A 17,572-nucleotide genomic window follows, 5' to 3' on the forward strand; every position below is an offset into this window, starting at 1 on the left:
ACAGACCTGCTGCTGAGATTTACAGCTGAGGTGTTGCAACTTGCAGGAGCATAAGGATTTCATCCAAATTCAAAGTCTATGATTAGGTGACTAAGAAAATTACACTTTTTTCCCTTTGAATTCTATAAAATAATATTGATATATACCTGTTCATGAAGCAGATCTAAGTTCTTTGGTTTTCAAAATAAGGCATTTTACTTCACCAGTTTTGTCACTAAAATCAATAGGCTTGAATGTTAAAATAATCCTGATAATGGGGAGATAGTGAAGTTGTTTCTGAATTGCATAACCTGCTCCCACCAAGGAAACAGCCATTCAAAAATCCTGCTGAATCACTGCAACTGGAAACAGTACTTAATTTTGTTTCTATAGAGATTAATTCTGCTGAACCCAGAAAAATCACATCCTTCAGTATGCCGTTTTGTTTTCATGTTCATATATTTGAAATAATATCTGTTTAGTAGTCCTGACTGCAAAAACACCAGACTGTGTTTTCAATAAATAATTCCACTTTAATGGCAAAGTAATAATTTAGACAGATACAGTGTGCACACCTGCAAAAAAAAATATACGCAAGCTGGTTTACAAGCTAGAGGAACAATAAACCAATAGAAAATACATCATCCAGTTAAGTCCGATGACACCAAATACTTATTAGGGTTTTACAAAGACTACAAAAATTTTCAGATGATTTATTTCACTGTTTCTGTCTATTTACAAGATATGTTACATCAAAAATGTACAAAATATAAAATGTGTACAGACAAATGTTTCACAAACAATTTCTGAGTTGTAAACTAGGTGGACTCACTGAGATGTATTGCAGGAAGTTTTGTATATGTAATACTGTGTGTTTGTGAGCTAAATACGGCAGGGAAAGATTTGCAGGTTTGCTCAGAGCACAGGTACAAGAAAGAGCAGCTCTGCTTTAGTTCTTTGAGTCAGTCAAGGTGTATGAACTGACATTCTGCATCAGAAATGGATCCAGATTTGGGGGGCACGATGTTGGTCAGACTGAATCCTACGTGCATAAATTCAGAGTTTTATTAGGGCAGTAGCACCGTGTAGGAACCTCTAGTTCAGCGATGCAGCTCAGTGCCATTTGGAAACTGCACTGATTTTTTTAAAGTTACAGCAGGTGGCCACAGGGAGGCCACGAGGAGTGAATAGCACCAGATACACATCCCGAAGGTAACATCCATGGAGGTGTACAGTACATGACTACACAATGCCAGAGCCCTTAGGTACCCTCTTGCTCACGTGCACCTATTTTAACCTCATGGCTCTCGTGGTAAAAGAGTGTTTCTGGTTACTCTGAGCAGTCTGGATGTAGCCTGCCATGACATATGAACTCAGAACATTTTCAGACTTTTCCCCCCAAAATGTATTGGTTTCATACAGATATTGAAACGTGCTAACTGTAGCATTGATAGCTCCTGCATAGTCGTAACAACTGTAAGTACAGGACAAACACACCAGGTAATAACAGATTTTAGGTTTTGCATTCTGTATTTGTTTGCAACATACAGGAAATCTCAGCAAGTGAAACATCTCTTAACACCAACAGAATAAAATACAATTTTTTTGTTTGTTTGTTTTTGATTTGTGCAAGGCTTTTTTTTTTCTTTTTTTTTTTTTTTTTCTTTTTCTCTGTATTTACAATACCCACCCAGTAGACTGTGCAAAACCAACCCACTTTTACAGTATAAACTCTTCCTCTTCCACAGTGGACATCACTGCTTCAGTGTTCTTTTATGCTGAATTCTTCATGTACAACTATAGCAATCAAAACAACATGCTGAAACTAGAAAAAGGAAAAAAAAAAACCAAACCAAACAAAACCCATATATTTGTGCTCATGCTGCATCAAGTGCATCCAGCTCTGCTGGATAAGTATTCAAAACATCTATCCTCCCAAAAATTCCATTCCATGGGACCAAATGGATTTGAGCCTATTTTGTCAGCATTTAGGTGGCAGTGAAAGTGGGTTTAGGTTCCTTGTGTACTTCTGAGGGTAGGCAGAGAAATTTATTCACAAGATAAAAATATTATATAGCAACTGTTTTTTCTTGTATCCATTACTTTAAAAAATCATGATATACAGATATGAGGCTACTATGTTAACTGATGTTTTCTCATTAGTAAATGAAGAAAAAAACAGTGTAAATTACCAATGGTTTAGGAATTAAACCAACTGTAAAACTGTTCTAGAAATCTGTTTTAAGGCAGTGAGACAGCACCATAAGAAATGTTCCTTCTTTCACTGAAAAGGCTCAAACAAATGAAGCCCTAAAAAGCCTTTAATCAGTGTTGGTTAATAATTGGTAGAAAACTGTTGTTAAGGAGTGGGCAGGCGGTTAAAAAAGACCCTTGTGGTAAAAATAACTTTATAAAATCTGTGACTCGTGTACTAAAAACTTGATGGAGCGCATCACCGTGACCATGGCAGTTAGAATTAAATTGGCACTTATCCAGCATATCACAGTCATGTTTTCTGGTGATTGCACAATACTGTTTGTGCTTTCTGAGTTTCTATCATCTTTTACTCCTTTTGGAATGGGCAGCAGTGTATAACACAAACACCACTGCCGTCCTGTGACCAGCACCATGCGGCACAACAGAGGTTAGAAGACAATTAGAAGACTGCATTGCTCATGCAGCATCTCAGGGTAAACCAAAGGAAAAAAAGCCAAAGATGTTTCGCTGTAAACTTGTACAGAGAAACGCAGAGAGACAGAGAGAGACAAAGAGGATAAGGAGAAAAAAATATTCCAGTTTGGCTAACACGTGTGCAATCTGCTCAGATGCCCTTGGTCTAGGGCACTTTCCAGTTGACAAATGGAACCTCACTTGGCTCCATAGGTATTGAAATGCCTTGAAATTAAACTAATTCAAGCTTTCCACTTCAATTTTTCTTCCTGACTTTGCAGAGTTAGGTCTCCTGCCTCCCTACAACACACCATTCTTACTCAGAGACCTCGGTGTGCTGCTTTAATACTGGCAGTGGTCTAGTGGAAACAGATTTTACCATCATCCTACAGCAAGACTTGTCCCTTTCAGAGCGTTGATTCGAGGGATGAATCCAAAATGTCGTCATGGTGGCTGGTGCTATCACTGTCACAGCTCTGTGCGCTCGAATAGTTGGCTGCCTCTTGAAGCCTCATTAGCATATTCATCTGAAAGAAGAAAGCAATGTTTACATAATCCCATCTCATCTAGTACTGCAGTGACCGTGTTAAAATTTAATTAGGCTCCCTTGCTGTATGAGGTGTGCTGGTACCTAGATGAGTGACTGTACAAAAGGATTTCAGAAAGGACAGGCTGTTAGCAGCTCCTACTGGCACACTTTTTGTTGCCTTCTGGTTTTTAAATGAAAGTTTAAAGGTCCAAACAGGGATGCAATGGAGCTGCCTGATAACTCTCTTTAATTCAGGGGTGAGGCCAGCTGCAGCTGCAACACTGGCAGAGGAAGGAAGCTGTATCTCAGCTGGACATCTGGGCCCATATTTGGAGACAGTCAAGCTTCCAGATAATTTTTGGATGGTGTAGATGCTTTACACTGGAAAAGCAACTGAAAACATAATCACAGTAACATGCCCCCTCTACAAGAGAAAGAGGGGAGTGAATGAGAGAGGGGTGGACTGATGCCAGCTACTTCACAAATGAGTCCCATCTGCTGTTGAGGGGCTGATCTCAGGAGTGGAACAGCAACAGATCCTCCAGCCCAGGAGAGTAGAGCCCCCCATAATTTATGGATTATTGATACCTGGAATCCATCTGAAAATCATCAAATAGCAGCATTAAGATCCAGAAAATTACTTGGATGCTTGATGCCTAACTGTATAATGGTCATGATTTTATTTATAAAGCATCCACTTCTGCCAGTATCCTAGGGACTGCAAACAATGTTGACAGTACTTCAGTGTTTTTCAAGGAACAAATATACTGTTGTCACAAAAAGCAGGCAAAGAAAAACCAAAGCCAAGTATGTATTCCTACTGGTTTGTGTTTCAAGCCCCTATTTCCAGTTTGTTCAGAAATCCTTACATCTCTATGCTTTCACTTGCACAGTGAAGTTTTCTCTAGGCACTGAAGAGTGTTCAACAATTTTGTGTAGCTTTTCCTGAAGCTTTAATAGGTATCCATGCTTGTGAACACAGGACACCTGTGGTGGGTGTTCAATACAGCCTGCATGGGACGTGTCCTGTTTCCACAAGTGCAGTGTCTGCTCACCCATGAGCTCCACTGGAGGCAAACCCTCCAGTCACAACTTTCAAACTTGTGATATTTACTCAGGTGCAGATGCTGACCACAGTGTGCAGGGAGCAGAGGTGAGTGGACACCAAACTCAGGCTGCCCATAGTGAAGATTATGCTGTGCTGGAAGCCTGTCCAACACACTCACTGGAAGCCCAAATCACAGGGTCAAATTATCACCTGAAAGCTTATGGAATGGGAGAGGAGTTCAAATAAGATGATTTTCTACACCTCTTCAGGATGCAAGGCTTGTTTTTGAATGTGAAAAAATGAGGCTGAAAAACTGTTTTCTTAACAGTGTTGAGTTAAATGCATTCTTCCCTAACAAATTCGCTTTTCCAAGGGCTGCCTGTATTCTAGAAATACAGTTCTCTAAAATGGTATTTCGAATTGTGATAAAGGCAGTCCACAGAGAAAGTACTACATAAGAATAGCAGTTCAACATATGCATTTTAATAGCCCATTATCAGAGGAGGCAATGGCAAACCTGAAAGTCTGGGATTGCATTTAAATAAAACAACACATGGCATTGAGGGAAATCAACTTCTTATCATTTAATGCCACCACACTTGCATTCCTTCTACATTAAGTCTATTACACAGTCTTCAGTTATCTTGAAATATTAGAGAAATGGGAGGATGACTAATTTCTATTTTCACTAAATTCTCTACGGTAGGTAAGTTAGATAATGGGAATATCGCAGTCCTTCATTTGTACAATGTAGATGAAAAAATGCCCAATGAGGAAAGATGTTTTAATGATAAAATAGATAAATCAGCTGCTGGAGAGTGGCACCCAAACAGCATAATGATGAAGACCTGATACATGGTACCAGATACATCTGGGCAATGGGAAATACAAACAATGTAAGGACATATTAAGGTGTTGGTGATATGTGCCCTCCTGCTTCCTTTATTTTCAACATTTTCACACATTATAGAAGGATTCAGTTTAAAAGCCTATTCTGGAACAGGTGCACAGTACATGTGAGAGTAAAGTGCATACTAAAAATCCTTTTCCCAAAAGTTTGAATCTTACCAAGGGATCCCCTTCTGTATCAGTCTGCGGAACGTGCTTAGAGGTTGTTCCTTCTTTTGCTGATGCATAACCTTCATAACCAACATCTTCAGGCCTTAACTGAAGTAGTGATGGCCACTCATGCTGTAGAGTTGCAGAGCTCCATGGATAGGTATCACCTACCCACTTGGAGGGATCCTCCCAAGGTGCTCTCTTTCCATACATCTGAATATGGATATAACACAGGTAAGTATTCTACAGAGTTTTCAGTAACAGTTGTAACAGCAGAAAAAAACATCACCACAAACATCTTAACTGTTCTAGAAAAAGATTTGCTTTCAGATGTTCTCAGTACTCAGGCAAAATTAGACCTTAAGGGGATCAGATCATCTCCACTAATGCTCCTTCAGTACACACAGTGGCTGCAAGTTGGAAAATGCTCCATAACTTGTGACATTTGTAGACAAGTGCTTGATACAACATGAAATGAGACCTCCAGGTAATTTGCTAAAGGCATATCAGGAAAATTAACACAGCATTAAAGTTAATTGGATTTTGTTTGAAGTGAATTAGAAGCTGGCACTTTTTGAACTATTGTTCACTTTCCTAGCAAAATAAGAGGCTGAAGCAGACATTTGTCCACATCCTACATGTCCTAACTTTCAGAAGGTTAAGATAAGAATTTCACAAGGGATATTTTTTTCCTTGCTATGAAGCATAACATCTGGGAGGAGGACAGAGGAAGTGAGAATGAGAATTTTGTAACATTAGGAGATCTGGTAGCTTCATCACTAAAATTCACCCTACTCTGTGTTGCTGCTCACAAGCAACATGTTAACTGAGGGCCCTTAATGGTTGCTTGCTGCTTTAAAGATTTCCTTTAGCTGTGACAACAATACACTGCAATGGGGAGCCACCCACCAGGGCTCTTTGTAATTTCTCCTGCCTCAAACAGTTCCACACAATCCAAAGAACACTGTGTTATTGGCAGGCACACACTCCTGGAAGATGTAGGTGGGCTGCACTCCTAAAGGGACTATAACAGGGAGGACTTTAGTGATAAAGGCAGAATGATGATGGGTTGTGCTTATCTGCTGCCAGGCACTTCCCGAATGCAGAGCTGCAGGGTAGGCACCCAAGTTCCCTGTATTAGGCACAGAGATACTCAGAATTCTGCCCTGCACTGAGGCTGGGCTGCTGCAACAGGGATCTGCCTAAATAAACCAAGAGAAATGTTTCTCAGAGGCAGCAGGCTAACTCCAGGCTGTAGCACTTCCCTTCATCCAAGATTAAGAGCAACTAAATCTTTTCTGCAATCTAGAGCAAGACTTGTAAATCCTATATCTGACAAGTGAGTTTGCAAAGTACCCAACCAGAAAGGCAGTTTCTATCCATCTTTGTTTCTGGGAACACTTAATTATATGATATAAAATATTTCTGCTTCTTATTAATAATTTTATTCTATGGAAGCCATCCAAAGCAGCTAAAAATCAGTAGCTCATGAAACAAACATATTTTCTTCTATATGCTGCCATCTTCTGCTGCACAACTGAAGTTTTCATTTAAGCAGTTATCCTGTATGCTTGGGAAAATATGAGCCTGAAGAATATCACTGCATTTTTACAGCTGGTCTAAACAAGTGCTGTTAATCTCACTGTGGCTGTTCTATCAAATGTTTGGCAGTATTCTGCACCAGGCATAAACACTGTAATTCCCAGAGAGAGAAGCAGTTCTAGGAAAGCATGAGATATTCAACAGGCAAGATTCTAAACCTCCATTGCATCAGTATGTCACTGTGTCAATACAGGTGATAAAGAAACTGCAACTGCTTACACAGTTCCCTGCCTTCTCCATAACAATCCCCCCTGCACTATGCAGTAATTTCTTTTGGTGTCATGTGAAAAGATGCTATGTGGAAAAAAAAGCCTTTCCACAAGGCATCTTTTAGAGGACATAGAATTGCAGTACACCAACAAAAAAATGGGAAAGGGAGAAAGCCAATTAAACATTGAGGGAAAAATTTCTTTAAAAAAAAGGAGAATAGATTAATGTAAAGATTTAGGTTTCCTTCAAAGATGTGGAATTATCCAAAATCCTAACCTCCTCTGATATAGCCTAGAGAGGTAGGGTTATCCTCCTGGGGAAGACCTCATTGCAACCTTCCAGGGGACTTAGAAAAAAGAGGGGGAACTACATTTCAATGTGGGCAGATAGTGATAGGACATGGGAGAATGGTTTTAAACTAAGGCAGAAGAGATTTAGATTAGATGTTAGGAAGAAATTCTTTCCAGTGAGGGTGGTGAGGCACTGGAACAAATTGCCCAGAGAAGTTGTGGATGCCCCATCCCTGGAAGTGTTCAAGGTCAGGGATTAGATGATCTTTTAGGGCCCTTCCAATCCAAGCCTTTCTATAATGCTGTGAAAACATCCTTGTTCACAAGCTTCTTCCCCATACACCTGTGTACCTACATGTGTGTGTAGGAGGTGGGAGGACTACACAGACCAGAGCTATTTTCTGGCACCAGTGTAAAGCTTATTAACTGTTCCATTCAAGGGTAGGCTGGGACTGCCTTGACTCAGGGAGACGATCTGAGCTGTTTTTAGCCATGCTGGGAACTCTTTAAACAGTGGAAAAAACCCACCTTCCTCCAGTCACACAGAAAAAACCCTTTCCATAAAATATAAGGTATGCTAGTGCTGGAGCAGGCAAAGCCAAGTTATATATGAGAGTAAGAGCAGGTCAAAAGGAATTTGAGTCTGCCTTCTATAAACCATTCAAAGATTTTCCTCTTACAAATGCAAAGGCATTCATACCAGAATGCACTGTTTAAAAACAGCTTGGAGAAAGCCTTTGAAAGGGATTAAAAAAATTCTAGGAAACAAATGACATACCTGGAGTCCTTCTCTCACAGCTTCCAGAAGATATGGAACCAGGGAATAGTTCCAAAGGTCTGTGAACCACACCCGGGAGCCATCAACATCCATAGGGCAAGGGAGGAAGAGACGGGGACCTGAGAAGTCAAGTTGTGAATTGAAGAAGGTAGAACTAGGAAACACACTTAAAATAATCTCAAAATTAAAAGAGCAGCACTGGAACAAGTTCAAGCTAAGAGAACACTAAAACAGGGTACATTAAAGGAGCTAACAGTCTCCTGTTATTAAAAATGAACTAGAGCCATTTAGTCCAATCTTAAGGCCTGCTGAACACTCAGAAGTTTTATGGCAAAGCTATGTAAAAGCAGATGTCTTTGCTAACACAGTTATCCCATTAAAAGGCCTCAGATCCAAGGGTTTTTATTGTTGTAATTATATTGTAGGAGAAAAAAAATAAGCTTAGGAAAGTTACTATGGGGGTAATTGTTTTTAAAATTTAATTTTAAAAACTGCAATATTTTACTTGAAAGTATTTAGCAACAAAGGAAGAACTACCAGCAAATATATATACTCTCTCATTAAACTTCCCATTTTCTTTTAGACAAATTCCCCACACCTATGCTGTACTTCCCATTGGGACATGGTAACTTAAAAAAAAATAATAATATATTCTTCACAAATCCCTAAAAGGCTCAAGCATTCCACCAATGGACTCACCAATGGTTACATCTGAAGAGCTGTGTGTTTCTAGGAAGCTGTTGAGATGATGCCATGTTTTGGGGATCCAGTCAATGATTTTCATAAGCTCATTATTGCGTATGTTCTTTTCTATTTCAGTTTCAATCAGTTTCCTTCTCAGATATCTGCCTAGGAAACCTTTAACAGGCTCGGTGTGATTAGCACACAGCACCCACCTGGGTAGAAGAGATAAATGTCAAGCAGCAATGAATAGAAAATACATTATTTTCTCTTAAACATATAGATAAAAGTAATGCCATAAAGTCCCATTAGTCAGCAAGTACAACACTGCTCCATAAACCTCATTGCTGCTCACTGTTTCAACACAGCCATTTCAGGGTCCAGTAGGAATTCAAGACACTGCTGAAGACAAATGAAATGCAGGAATGCAATCATCTTCAGCAACTTGCTAGAGGTGCCAGACACTATCTTATTTCTTTTACCATTCCCCAACAGCATTCAGAGACCCATCAATAGAGGAGAGACACTGAAACTGAAATACTTTACTGTGATGAGACACAAGATCAATATTTGTCAAAGAACTGGGCTTAGAAGCAGGGAGCTGTGCAAACATGGCCACAGTAAATACAGAGTGAATGTACCTGAAATTGTGATGCATCTCCAGATTTGGTGAAGAAGAAACTCCCTGGTTCATGGTTCCAATAATATAGGGACTGGAAATATAAAAGCAGTAGGATTTTTTGAAGGAGAATTCATTCAAATATTCAGAGCATATTCCTTATTATCTGCACTAGGCCAATTCCAAAAGGGTCTCTGGCTCTACTAGAGTCATAGATTTAAAATATTTCTCAGGTACCCTTTTAAAAATGTTTATTCTTGTATGATTTCCCTCTTGCACATATGTATTTTACTAGTGCTCATCTGTAATGAAGAAATAAATAAAGCAACCCTGTCTTAATGTAAATCATAATTTGGCAGTAGACTTAGCTTTTTAACTTCAAAAGCCAGTGAAACTCATGAGTAAGAAATGGCATGCAATGATTTTATGAAGGGAAGTCCCTATGATGTCACTTTTACAGCAGAAATAAACAACATTTATAGACCAGTAAAAGTTCTAGAAAACATTATTTTTACTCTTTCTTGAGAACAAAGGACAGTTACCCAACTTTGTATTTCTGCACTGCTGCAGGAAAACTGTGGGAAGGGCAAATCTGCTAGCTACACAGCTGCTCCTGTTTGGCATGGTTTATCCCAAATTCCACTATTACAATGTGAAAGCTGTACTCATGGTACTAATGAGCTTGTGTAATCTGACAGGGTGCAAAGGATAAAACTATAATTCAGCCAAGTGTTTAAGTACATTCTTAAATTTTGTGGTACATTTACATCTCACTGAGAAGCATGGGAGTCATGTAAATGGAGACAACTATGTTCTTGGCTGAAAAGGGTTAAAATTATTGAAGCACATGACAGCCTTGCAGGCTTATGGGAGCCTAAGTTTTCACTGGGACATTTCATTTTGCAAAACAACAATGATCTTTTATTGTTTTAATTGTAAAAGCTGTGTGTAAGGAGAGAGAAGAGGTACTACCTACCATTTGTTGTATTTACAGTTGAGGAAACCATTGAAGATGTCACTTAGAGAACTGACGTGGTGGAGATTATCAAGAATTATGACGACAGGGAGGTCAGCACCATTATTGTCAGCACTGCATTGCTCAGCTAAATTCGCCAGGTATTGTCGCAGATCCTTCAGCAGAATTAATAAAAAACAAAAACAAAACCTCAAAGAAATGCCCCAAGCCCAGAAAAGATTAATCCAACTAGACCACAGATGTAATTTTACTGGAGGAAAAAGTTCAGAAAGATAAAGCGACTGCTAAAGAATTTTCCTTCTGTGGATCACTCAGCTGGATCTGCACATGCAAGAAAACATGCTGCTTACACAGCCACATGCTAGAAAAAAAAAAAGGTGCTAAACACAAGGCAAATGGCTGAAGCATTCTGACTTGGGGGATATATTCCTTAGAAATTTGCTGATAAAATCTCTTGTATCCAGAGGAAAATACATTGCAATAAAACATGACATTTCCGATGGGCTGAGATACTCATTAATTTTTGGACCTTAGTTCTTATGAATACCAGATTTATATACTAAAACCCCATCACACTGTCACACAAGATTGGTGTATTGAACAGCTCCTTTAGATATCTCCTTTCAGCACTCTCACTAAAAATCTTCCTGCCTTCTTGGGGATGCTTTATCACACCTCATAATAAAATTTGTTGTGTAAATTCTTATTTTCTGTCAGCTGTCTGGCTGCTGTTTAGTGCAGAAGTAATAGAGAGCTTTCTAAAATCACAATATTTCATATTTTTGTCAGCAGTTGCTCTTGAGAATTTGGGCTAGTCAAGTTTTACAGCTATATCTCTAGAGGTACCTAATTTTGTCAGGGTTGGAAATTATGGACAAAGTTCCTATTGCCATTTCATTTTCTGGATCAGGGATAGCAGAAACTTTTCCTCTTTAATGGAAACATGCACCTTTTTTATTTCAAGAAAGATTTTTCTTTGTCTTTTTATGATCAGGTGTCTCTCAGGGAACATTATAGGTTTCTTCCATGGAATACTACCATCTGTGTTATGCAAACACCCTTGGTTTTTGACAGTGTTGCTTTTTCTTTTTCTTATTACAGACTCAAAAATTCTACATGAATTTTTATATAAGTGAAGAAAAAGGGGAAAAAAGCCCAACCAAGACAATCCCAAAAATAACAGCCAAACATCAAAACACAGAGACCAAGCAATTTATCAGAAATCCAAAAACTGGCTCTTTTGTGGGACAATTTTCTTTACAGATGTGTATGGTATAACAATAAAACATAAACATATTCTCTGCCAAAGTAAATGGCATCACAAATTCTCTGGATAAAGACAGTGGAAAGCAGTTATTTTTGCCAGAATGGTCCTTTTGCCCCTTTGGGATCTGTATATTCTCCCTTCTTATGATAGCATTCATTAGCTTTCTGTGCAAATCAGAAAGCTCTGGGAAAACCCTTTTATTTTTTTCCCCCCAGGTACCAAGTTAGGAGTACACTCAATTCAGGACAGCCAAGTGAATGGCATTATCTGTGGCTAGCACAGTAGTCCTGCTAAAAACCTGATAATTTGAGCTATGTAAATCACAGAGAGTGTGATGTGATGTGATGTGTGAGGCAATATCAGTATGGCCAGCTTCCTGACTGATGCACACCAGAAATCATGACAGCTGTATCTCTCCAGTGCTGATTAAGAAATTGAGCCTAAGACAGTAATTTCAAATCACTCCTTTGAAATCTTTGCTAACAAAGGCTGATGTTATCATAAAAAAAAAATAGCATTAGTATATAGCCAACCTTCTGAGAAAGGAATTAAAGACACTCCAAAAATTTAATTTACATAGGAGCTGGATTCTGCTTCTATAAAGTGGGTTTCCTGAAGAGGGGGAAAATTGAGACTTCCTTGACAGTGCTTCAATGGTTTGTTCAGAGCAGAAAGATCTGGTCCCTGTACATCACTGGGATTGGAGACTGAATTCTTGTGGGAAGAAATGCTAACAGAGCAGCAAAAGAGAACACCAACTAATGAAATCTGGTCTGCATCATCACTACAAATTGGGCAATAGATTATGTTTTCAACTGTAACTTACCTTGCTTGACTTGTGATCTATGTTAAAAGTAGCAATTGCATCCTCAGTTTTTTTTCTGCCAGATTTAGTTATAATATATTCAGCCAGCCTGTTGGCTAAATAGGTCTTTCCTGTGCCACTGGGTCCCGACAGAATAATCCTGCGATGCTCCGTCAGTAAATTAAAGTACCGTTGGGTAATTGGCTTAGGAATTAATGTGTCAAACACAAAACTGTCCAAGCTGTTTTCTTCTACTCCTGGGGATAAAAGAAAAGAAAAATGGCCTGTCTTATCCCTGCTAAGGTAGTTATTTGGCCCAGCATCTGATGGCATCAGTGCTCTGCCCAAAGCAAGGTAAGATACCTCTTAAATCAAATCCTATAAATCAAATCACTGTTAAGGACTTCTTTATTGTAGAAATTCTGGTATCCTTCCACTAAAAATTAAACAGCAGTGATGAGTTGAGATGAGTGGGAGGGATGCAATCAAAGTAAATGTGAAGAGAAGGCTCAGTGAGGCAAAGATATATGTTTCAGACATTACTGGCAACGATGACAAAAAAAGGTCAAATTGACAGCCATAAGGGTTACCAGTTGTCATATCAATGTATGTAAAGTCCTCCTGAAGGCCTCCTCTCCCTTCCAATAACAAATCCCTAGAGCTTTTTAAATGTATAGAAATTTTCCTGTGGAACTGAATAAAGCATAAATATTTTGTATTCTCTGTTTTGGGGCTGGTTTTTTTGCCACTGTTTAGAAATCCGTATTTTTTTGTGATTTGGCAGTCAGGCAGGGGAGGACATATTAGATTTCCCTCAAAAGGCTGTGATAGATATAATGCAATGTCTTACAGATAGTTTATGTGATATATATGTCCTTCAGCTAGAGACAATACAGAAAGATCAGGTGTAAGGAAAAACAACATAAAAGGATAGGGAACAGCAGTGCAGAACTCTACTGTATCTGCAGAAGTATTCTTAAGGTGTTTTACCTTTCAGGTTCACAGTGATGACATTATTATCTCCAACCAGATATCCACAAGGCAGCAGTTCAGGCACTTCTAGGCTATGGGCTCTAGTTACATCCCCTATACAATAGCTAGCAATGCAGTCAGAGCTTAAACCCAGGCTAGTAGTTGGATCAACTCGAAAAATATACTCCTGAAATTATATGAAAACATAAGCCATAAAAATATTTATTGAATGAAAGCTATTTGGAAAATTGCCTACAGTAATAAAAAAAAAACCAAAACGAAACACCAACAAACTGCAATATTAAGAATAATAGAGGTGTTAGCTATATATAAAAAAACATACCCCAAACCAAAACAAAAACTTGGCAAGACAACTCAAAGAATATAGAAATTTTCTGAAACTGAGAAAGGAAATTGTAATAATACATAAGATAATACAAAGCAATTTTTCAGTTTCTTACCTTAAAGAGACGTCTGATTACACCATCTAAAACATCCCATTTTGTTTTTCCACTGACTCCAATCGATCCTATCAGGTATGCATGTGGCTTTTGATCCTGCAAAGAGAGATTTTTGGAAACTGGACTAAAAATGGTGCTAATTAGCTCTGTATGAAGATTTCATAGCTCTCCTAATGAAGAACAGGAATATTATTTAGAATGAGAGGTTAAAACTTTGGTAATCTCTGTGAGAGAAATTGGTATAGATTTTCTTTATAAAGGAGGGAATACAGAATCTTGTTCTACTCTTTGATTGCATCTGTATTTTTAAAGAGATGACTGAAAATAAAGGGTTGCACTGTATTTATAATTTTTTATAACACAGAACATGAAAACATGGCAAGACAATTTTTCATCAGCAAATTCATAGTTGCACCCTAAGGCATAAATCTAATTTCTAATGACTTTTAAACAGAGACAGCAAGTCCCAGGACATCCTACTACTAATTAAACTAAGAATGGGTAGTGTCTAAGCCACCTCAAAGGCAGAAAGGGGCTACATGACATTCATCTATGGAGTGTGCCTAACTGTATTGAACTTGGATGATGGAGAAGAGAGCTGCTATCTATGGGATATTTCCCTTCAGTTCCTGGCTTAAAATACTGAAAAATAATTGAGCTACTATATTCCAGCATTTGCTTGAGCTGTAATTCTGCTCTGGATAATGCACTTACCTTGGCTCGACTGTAGCCTTTGTTTATAGTGACTAAAATTTTGACACTGTGACCTTCTTTGTGGAGTGCTCCATCAGTGACATCATCCAACAAAATATCTACATTAAAAAAACAGGAGTGATCAGTCTGAAAAATCACATCAGTTATGTTCACATCATCAGTTCAATATTTGTTCAAATAATTTTTTGGTTAAAAAGAACGACTTCCATGACAGCAACTTGCAATTGTTATAATCTGTACTTGTTTCTAATTTGCCATTCTGTTGGAGGTGAAAAAAAATGTTACAAGTTGTCAATTTTTGCAGGAATAATAGAAGTTTTGATCATGTAGAAATGAATAGATAATCCATTAACAAATAAAATTTTGTCTTTGCTTTCCTGCTTGGAACTTTTTAAAAATTACAATATCTTCACAAAGAAATGTTGTTTAAAAAGTAAAGTAAATTTATGTCTTTGGGCACCCATTTTGCCCTTTAGAATTTTTTAAGAAGATAAAACAAGAAATTCCTGCATTGATATTTTTGCTGTTCAATAAAATACCATTTTATTTCACTTTCCAGATGATTCCTTTACTTTCTCTACATATGGCATGGATAGAGTCCTTTTCACCCCCATTAGAACACCACTTTGGACTCCTCCAGAATATGGGTCTCTATTTGCAGCCATTCCTCTAAGGAAAGGCTCCATTTTTCTTGGAGGTAAAGGGTAATTTTGCTCTGCTCTGCACCTCTGTTTCTACCACTTCATTAATTCCTCAAATGAGAAAGCAGATGTATTTCTGTTAAAAGCTAGGCATACGGCTTTATTGCAAGTGATAAAACTCCTGCTTTCTTCTAGAAGTTCTCTCTGAGATTTTATTGTTAGACATTTAAACTAACTATAAAATTAGATGAGATTATGGATTTGCATTTTCTTCAAAGGCCAGTGCTGCAATGCACTAACCTAAGCCCTGTTAGTTCTTAGTGAAAAAAACATCAACTTCATGACATAGTCTGCACAAGGTCACATTTCATCAAAATTAAATGAGGTCCCAGTAAGATTCCAGTAAGCCCTTTGTTCAAAGGAAAACCAAGGAAGGCTTATGAATATAATTTCAATTAATGTATTAAAAATAAGTTTTAATGTTAGAAGTTTGCTAACTTACATGCAGATATAGAATGCAGATATAGAATGCAGATTCTGCTGCTGGGTTGTGGTGGGGTTTTCTTTGTTTTTTTTTTTTTGGTATTTTTTAATTTGTTGAACAAAGAAGAATTTTAGTTTTTTTTGTGGGTTTTAATAAATCTATGTTTGCTTTGTTCCAGGCAGACAGATTTTCTGTGTCAGCATTGAATGTTTCACTTCACTTGTCTTGTGTTTTGGCATATTTGGCAAACCTTTGAGCAAACTTAAGAGCTTTGATAATGTCATAGTTTGTCTGAGGGCAAATTATAGTGAAATTTTTCCATCTCTAAATGACCCTTATGCAGCCCTTTAAACTCATTCTTCTTTAAGTCTTTAGGAATGAGGAAGCACTCCATAGCAAAAGAACTAATTCTAAGAGCTCTCTCTATCACTGATACCAGAGGCTGAGGAGATGACCAAGGGCCTCTAATTCCATGGTGGTACTAATTGTTTTAATTAGCCCCAGCCAGTCTGCACTTTAGGCATGCTATGATTACTTCAGTTCCATTCTTGTCAGAGCTCTGGCACTCTGGGCCAGCCTTGTACTGGTCCTTGTTTGCTCCTTTCACCCCAGTGACTGACTGAAGTAGGGGTGTCAGTAACCACCAAAGCCCTTCCCAGGCTACCACTCACACTGGTCTGGGGGGCATCATCACACCCTTAGGAAGTGACAGTGGATAGCTTTGGTCATTTCCAGATGACCATGGTTAATTAAAGACATTGCTCCCAGGAAGAACCATGGCATTTTTATAATATGAAGAGCCAAAGCACTCAATTCTCTGAGCTTAATCCTCATCATGATTAACCTCCCCATATCTCAGAGACTTTTGTTCAGTAGCACTCCAGCTGTCTCAGAAATCCCACAAGGCTTAGTGGGTTGCTGTCACCCTTCCAAGTTCTCTGGCATAGCAACAAAATGATCATTACAATGATCAAAAATTCTAGATTCATAATTAAATGGAATTATCTACATCTCATTAGGCACCCTTATATATTTAATTTCTTATAATGAAAAGTAAATACTTTGCATGTGAGAAAAATGCTTAGAACAATAACACAGAAAATTATATAAAGTTTATGAAATAATGGAATCATTTAGGCTGGAAAACACCCTTAAGATCATCGAATCCAACCACTTCTCACAGTCATCCTGGTCTCCTTCTTCTTGTTCCTTTCCCCTGTCTCTTTTTCTCTTCCAGCTTTTATTTTTTCTATTCTTTTGCTCAACACTTCTTCCTAATTTTCTTCATTTTCATTCTTTTATGTTATCTTTTACCTTCCCTTTTCTTTCCCCCCTTCCTCTTCACCCATTGTATTCTCATCTAATTTCCCCTCCTTTTCTTCAGACCTTTCTTCCTACATGTTTATTCCTGTATCTAGACAGAGTTAGTGCCAAGCAGCAAAGTGCTAATGGCTGCTCTTCATGAGAGACATTCTATAACCACCATATTGCAAAAAATTTTGTTACATTTTCTGGGTTTTTTTGTATGTTTGTTTGATTTTGTTTGTTTTTAATATGTGTGGATCTGTGAGCAGTTAAATTTTTTTCTCTCTGCTTTTGCAACACCTCATTGCATGTTGAGGCCTAGTTCAGGGTCCTCCATGCTAAAAGTTAAACCTCTCAAAGAGTTGGAATGTAAATAAAAAATATACCAACTTTCATACAAAATCTGATATTAACCAGAAAAAATGTTCAAATATCCATGTAATCAATGACTGGCAAGATAATATGACTAACTGCCAATCCAA

The 17,572-nt window shown here is 38.1% G+C and overlaps 1 protein-coding gene across 5 annotated transcripts in view; it reads right to left on the minus strand.

Annotated features, from left to right (window-relative positions):
• Nucleotides 1-491: 491 nt before the first annotated feature.
• Nucleotides 492-17,572, minus strand: part of NAV3 (neuron navigator 3) — a 248,387-nt gene continuing 231,306 nt past the window's right edge. For all 5 annotated transcript variants that reach the window (XM_056516356.1, XM_056516355.1, XM_056516353.1 and 2 more), the window contains 10 exons: nucleotides 14,661-14,758; nucleotides 13,947-14,042; nucleotides 13,504-13,672; nucleotides 12,535-12,770; nucleotides 10,442-10,596; nucleotides 9,488-9,559; nucleotides 8,865-9,061; nucleotides 8,166-8,284; nucleotides 5,295-5,498; nucleotides 492-3,176 (listed from right to left, as the gene is read on the minus strand). In XM_056516356.1, the coding sequence (XP_056372331.1) occupies nucleotides 3,057-3,176; nucleotides 5,295-5,498; nucleotides 8,166-8,284; nucleotides 8,865-9,061; nucleotides 9,488-9,559; nucleotides 10,442-10,596; nucleotides 12,535-12,770; nucleotides 13,504-13,672; nucleotides 13,947-14,042; nucleotides 14,661-14,758 (1,466 nt within the window). In that variant the 3' untranslated portion in view covers nucleotides 492-3,056. The remainder of the gene's footprint in view (nucleotides 3,177-5,294; nucleotides 5,499-8,165; nucleotides 8,285-8,864; nucleotides 9,062-9,487; nucleotides 9,560-10,441; nucleotides 10,597-12,534; nucleotides 12,771-13,503; nucleotides 13,673-13,946; nucleotides 14,043-14,660; nucleotides 14,759-17,572) is intronic.

Source organism: Oenanthe melanoleuca, chromosome 1A (genome assembly GCF_029582105.1).
Source record: "Oenanthe melanoleuca isolate GR-GAL-2019-014 chromosome 1A, OMel1.0, whole genome shotgun sequence".
Classification (NCBI taxonomy): domain Eukaryota; kingdom Metazoa; phylum Chordata; class Aves; order Passeriformes; family Muscicapidae; genus Oenanthe; species Oenanthe melanoleuca.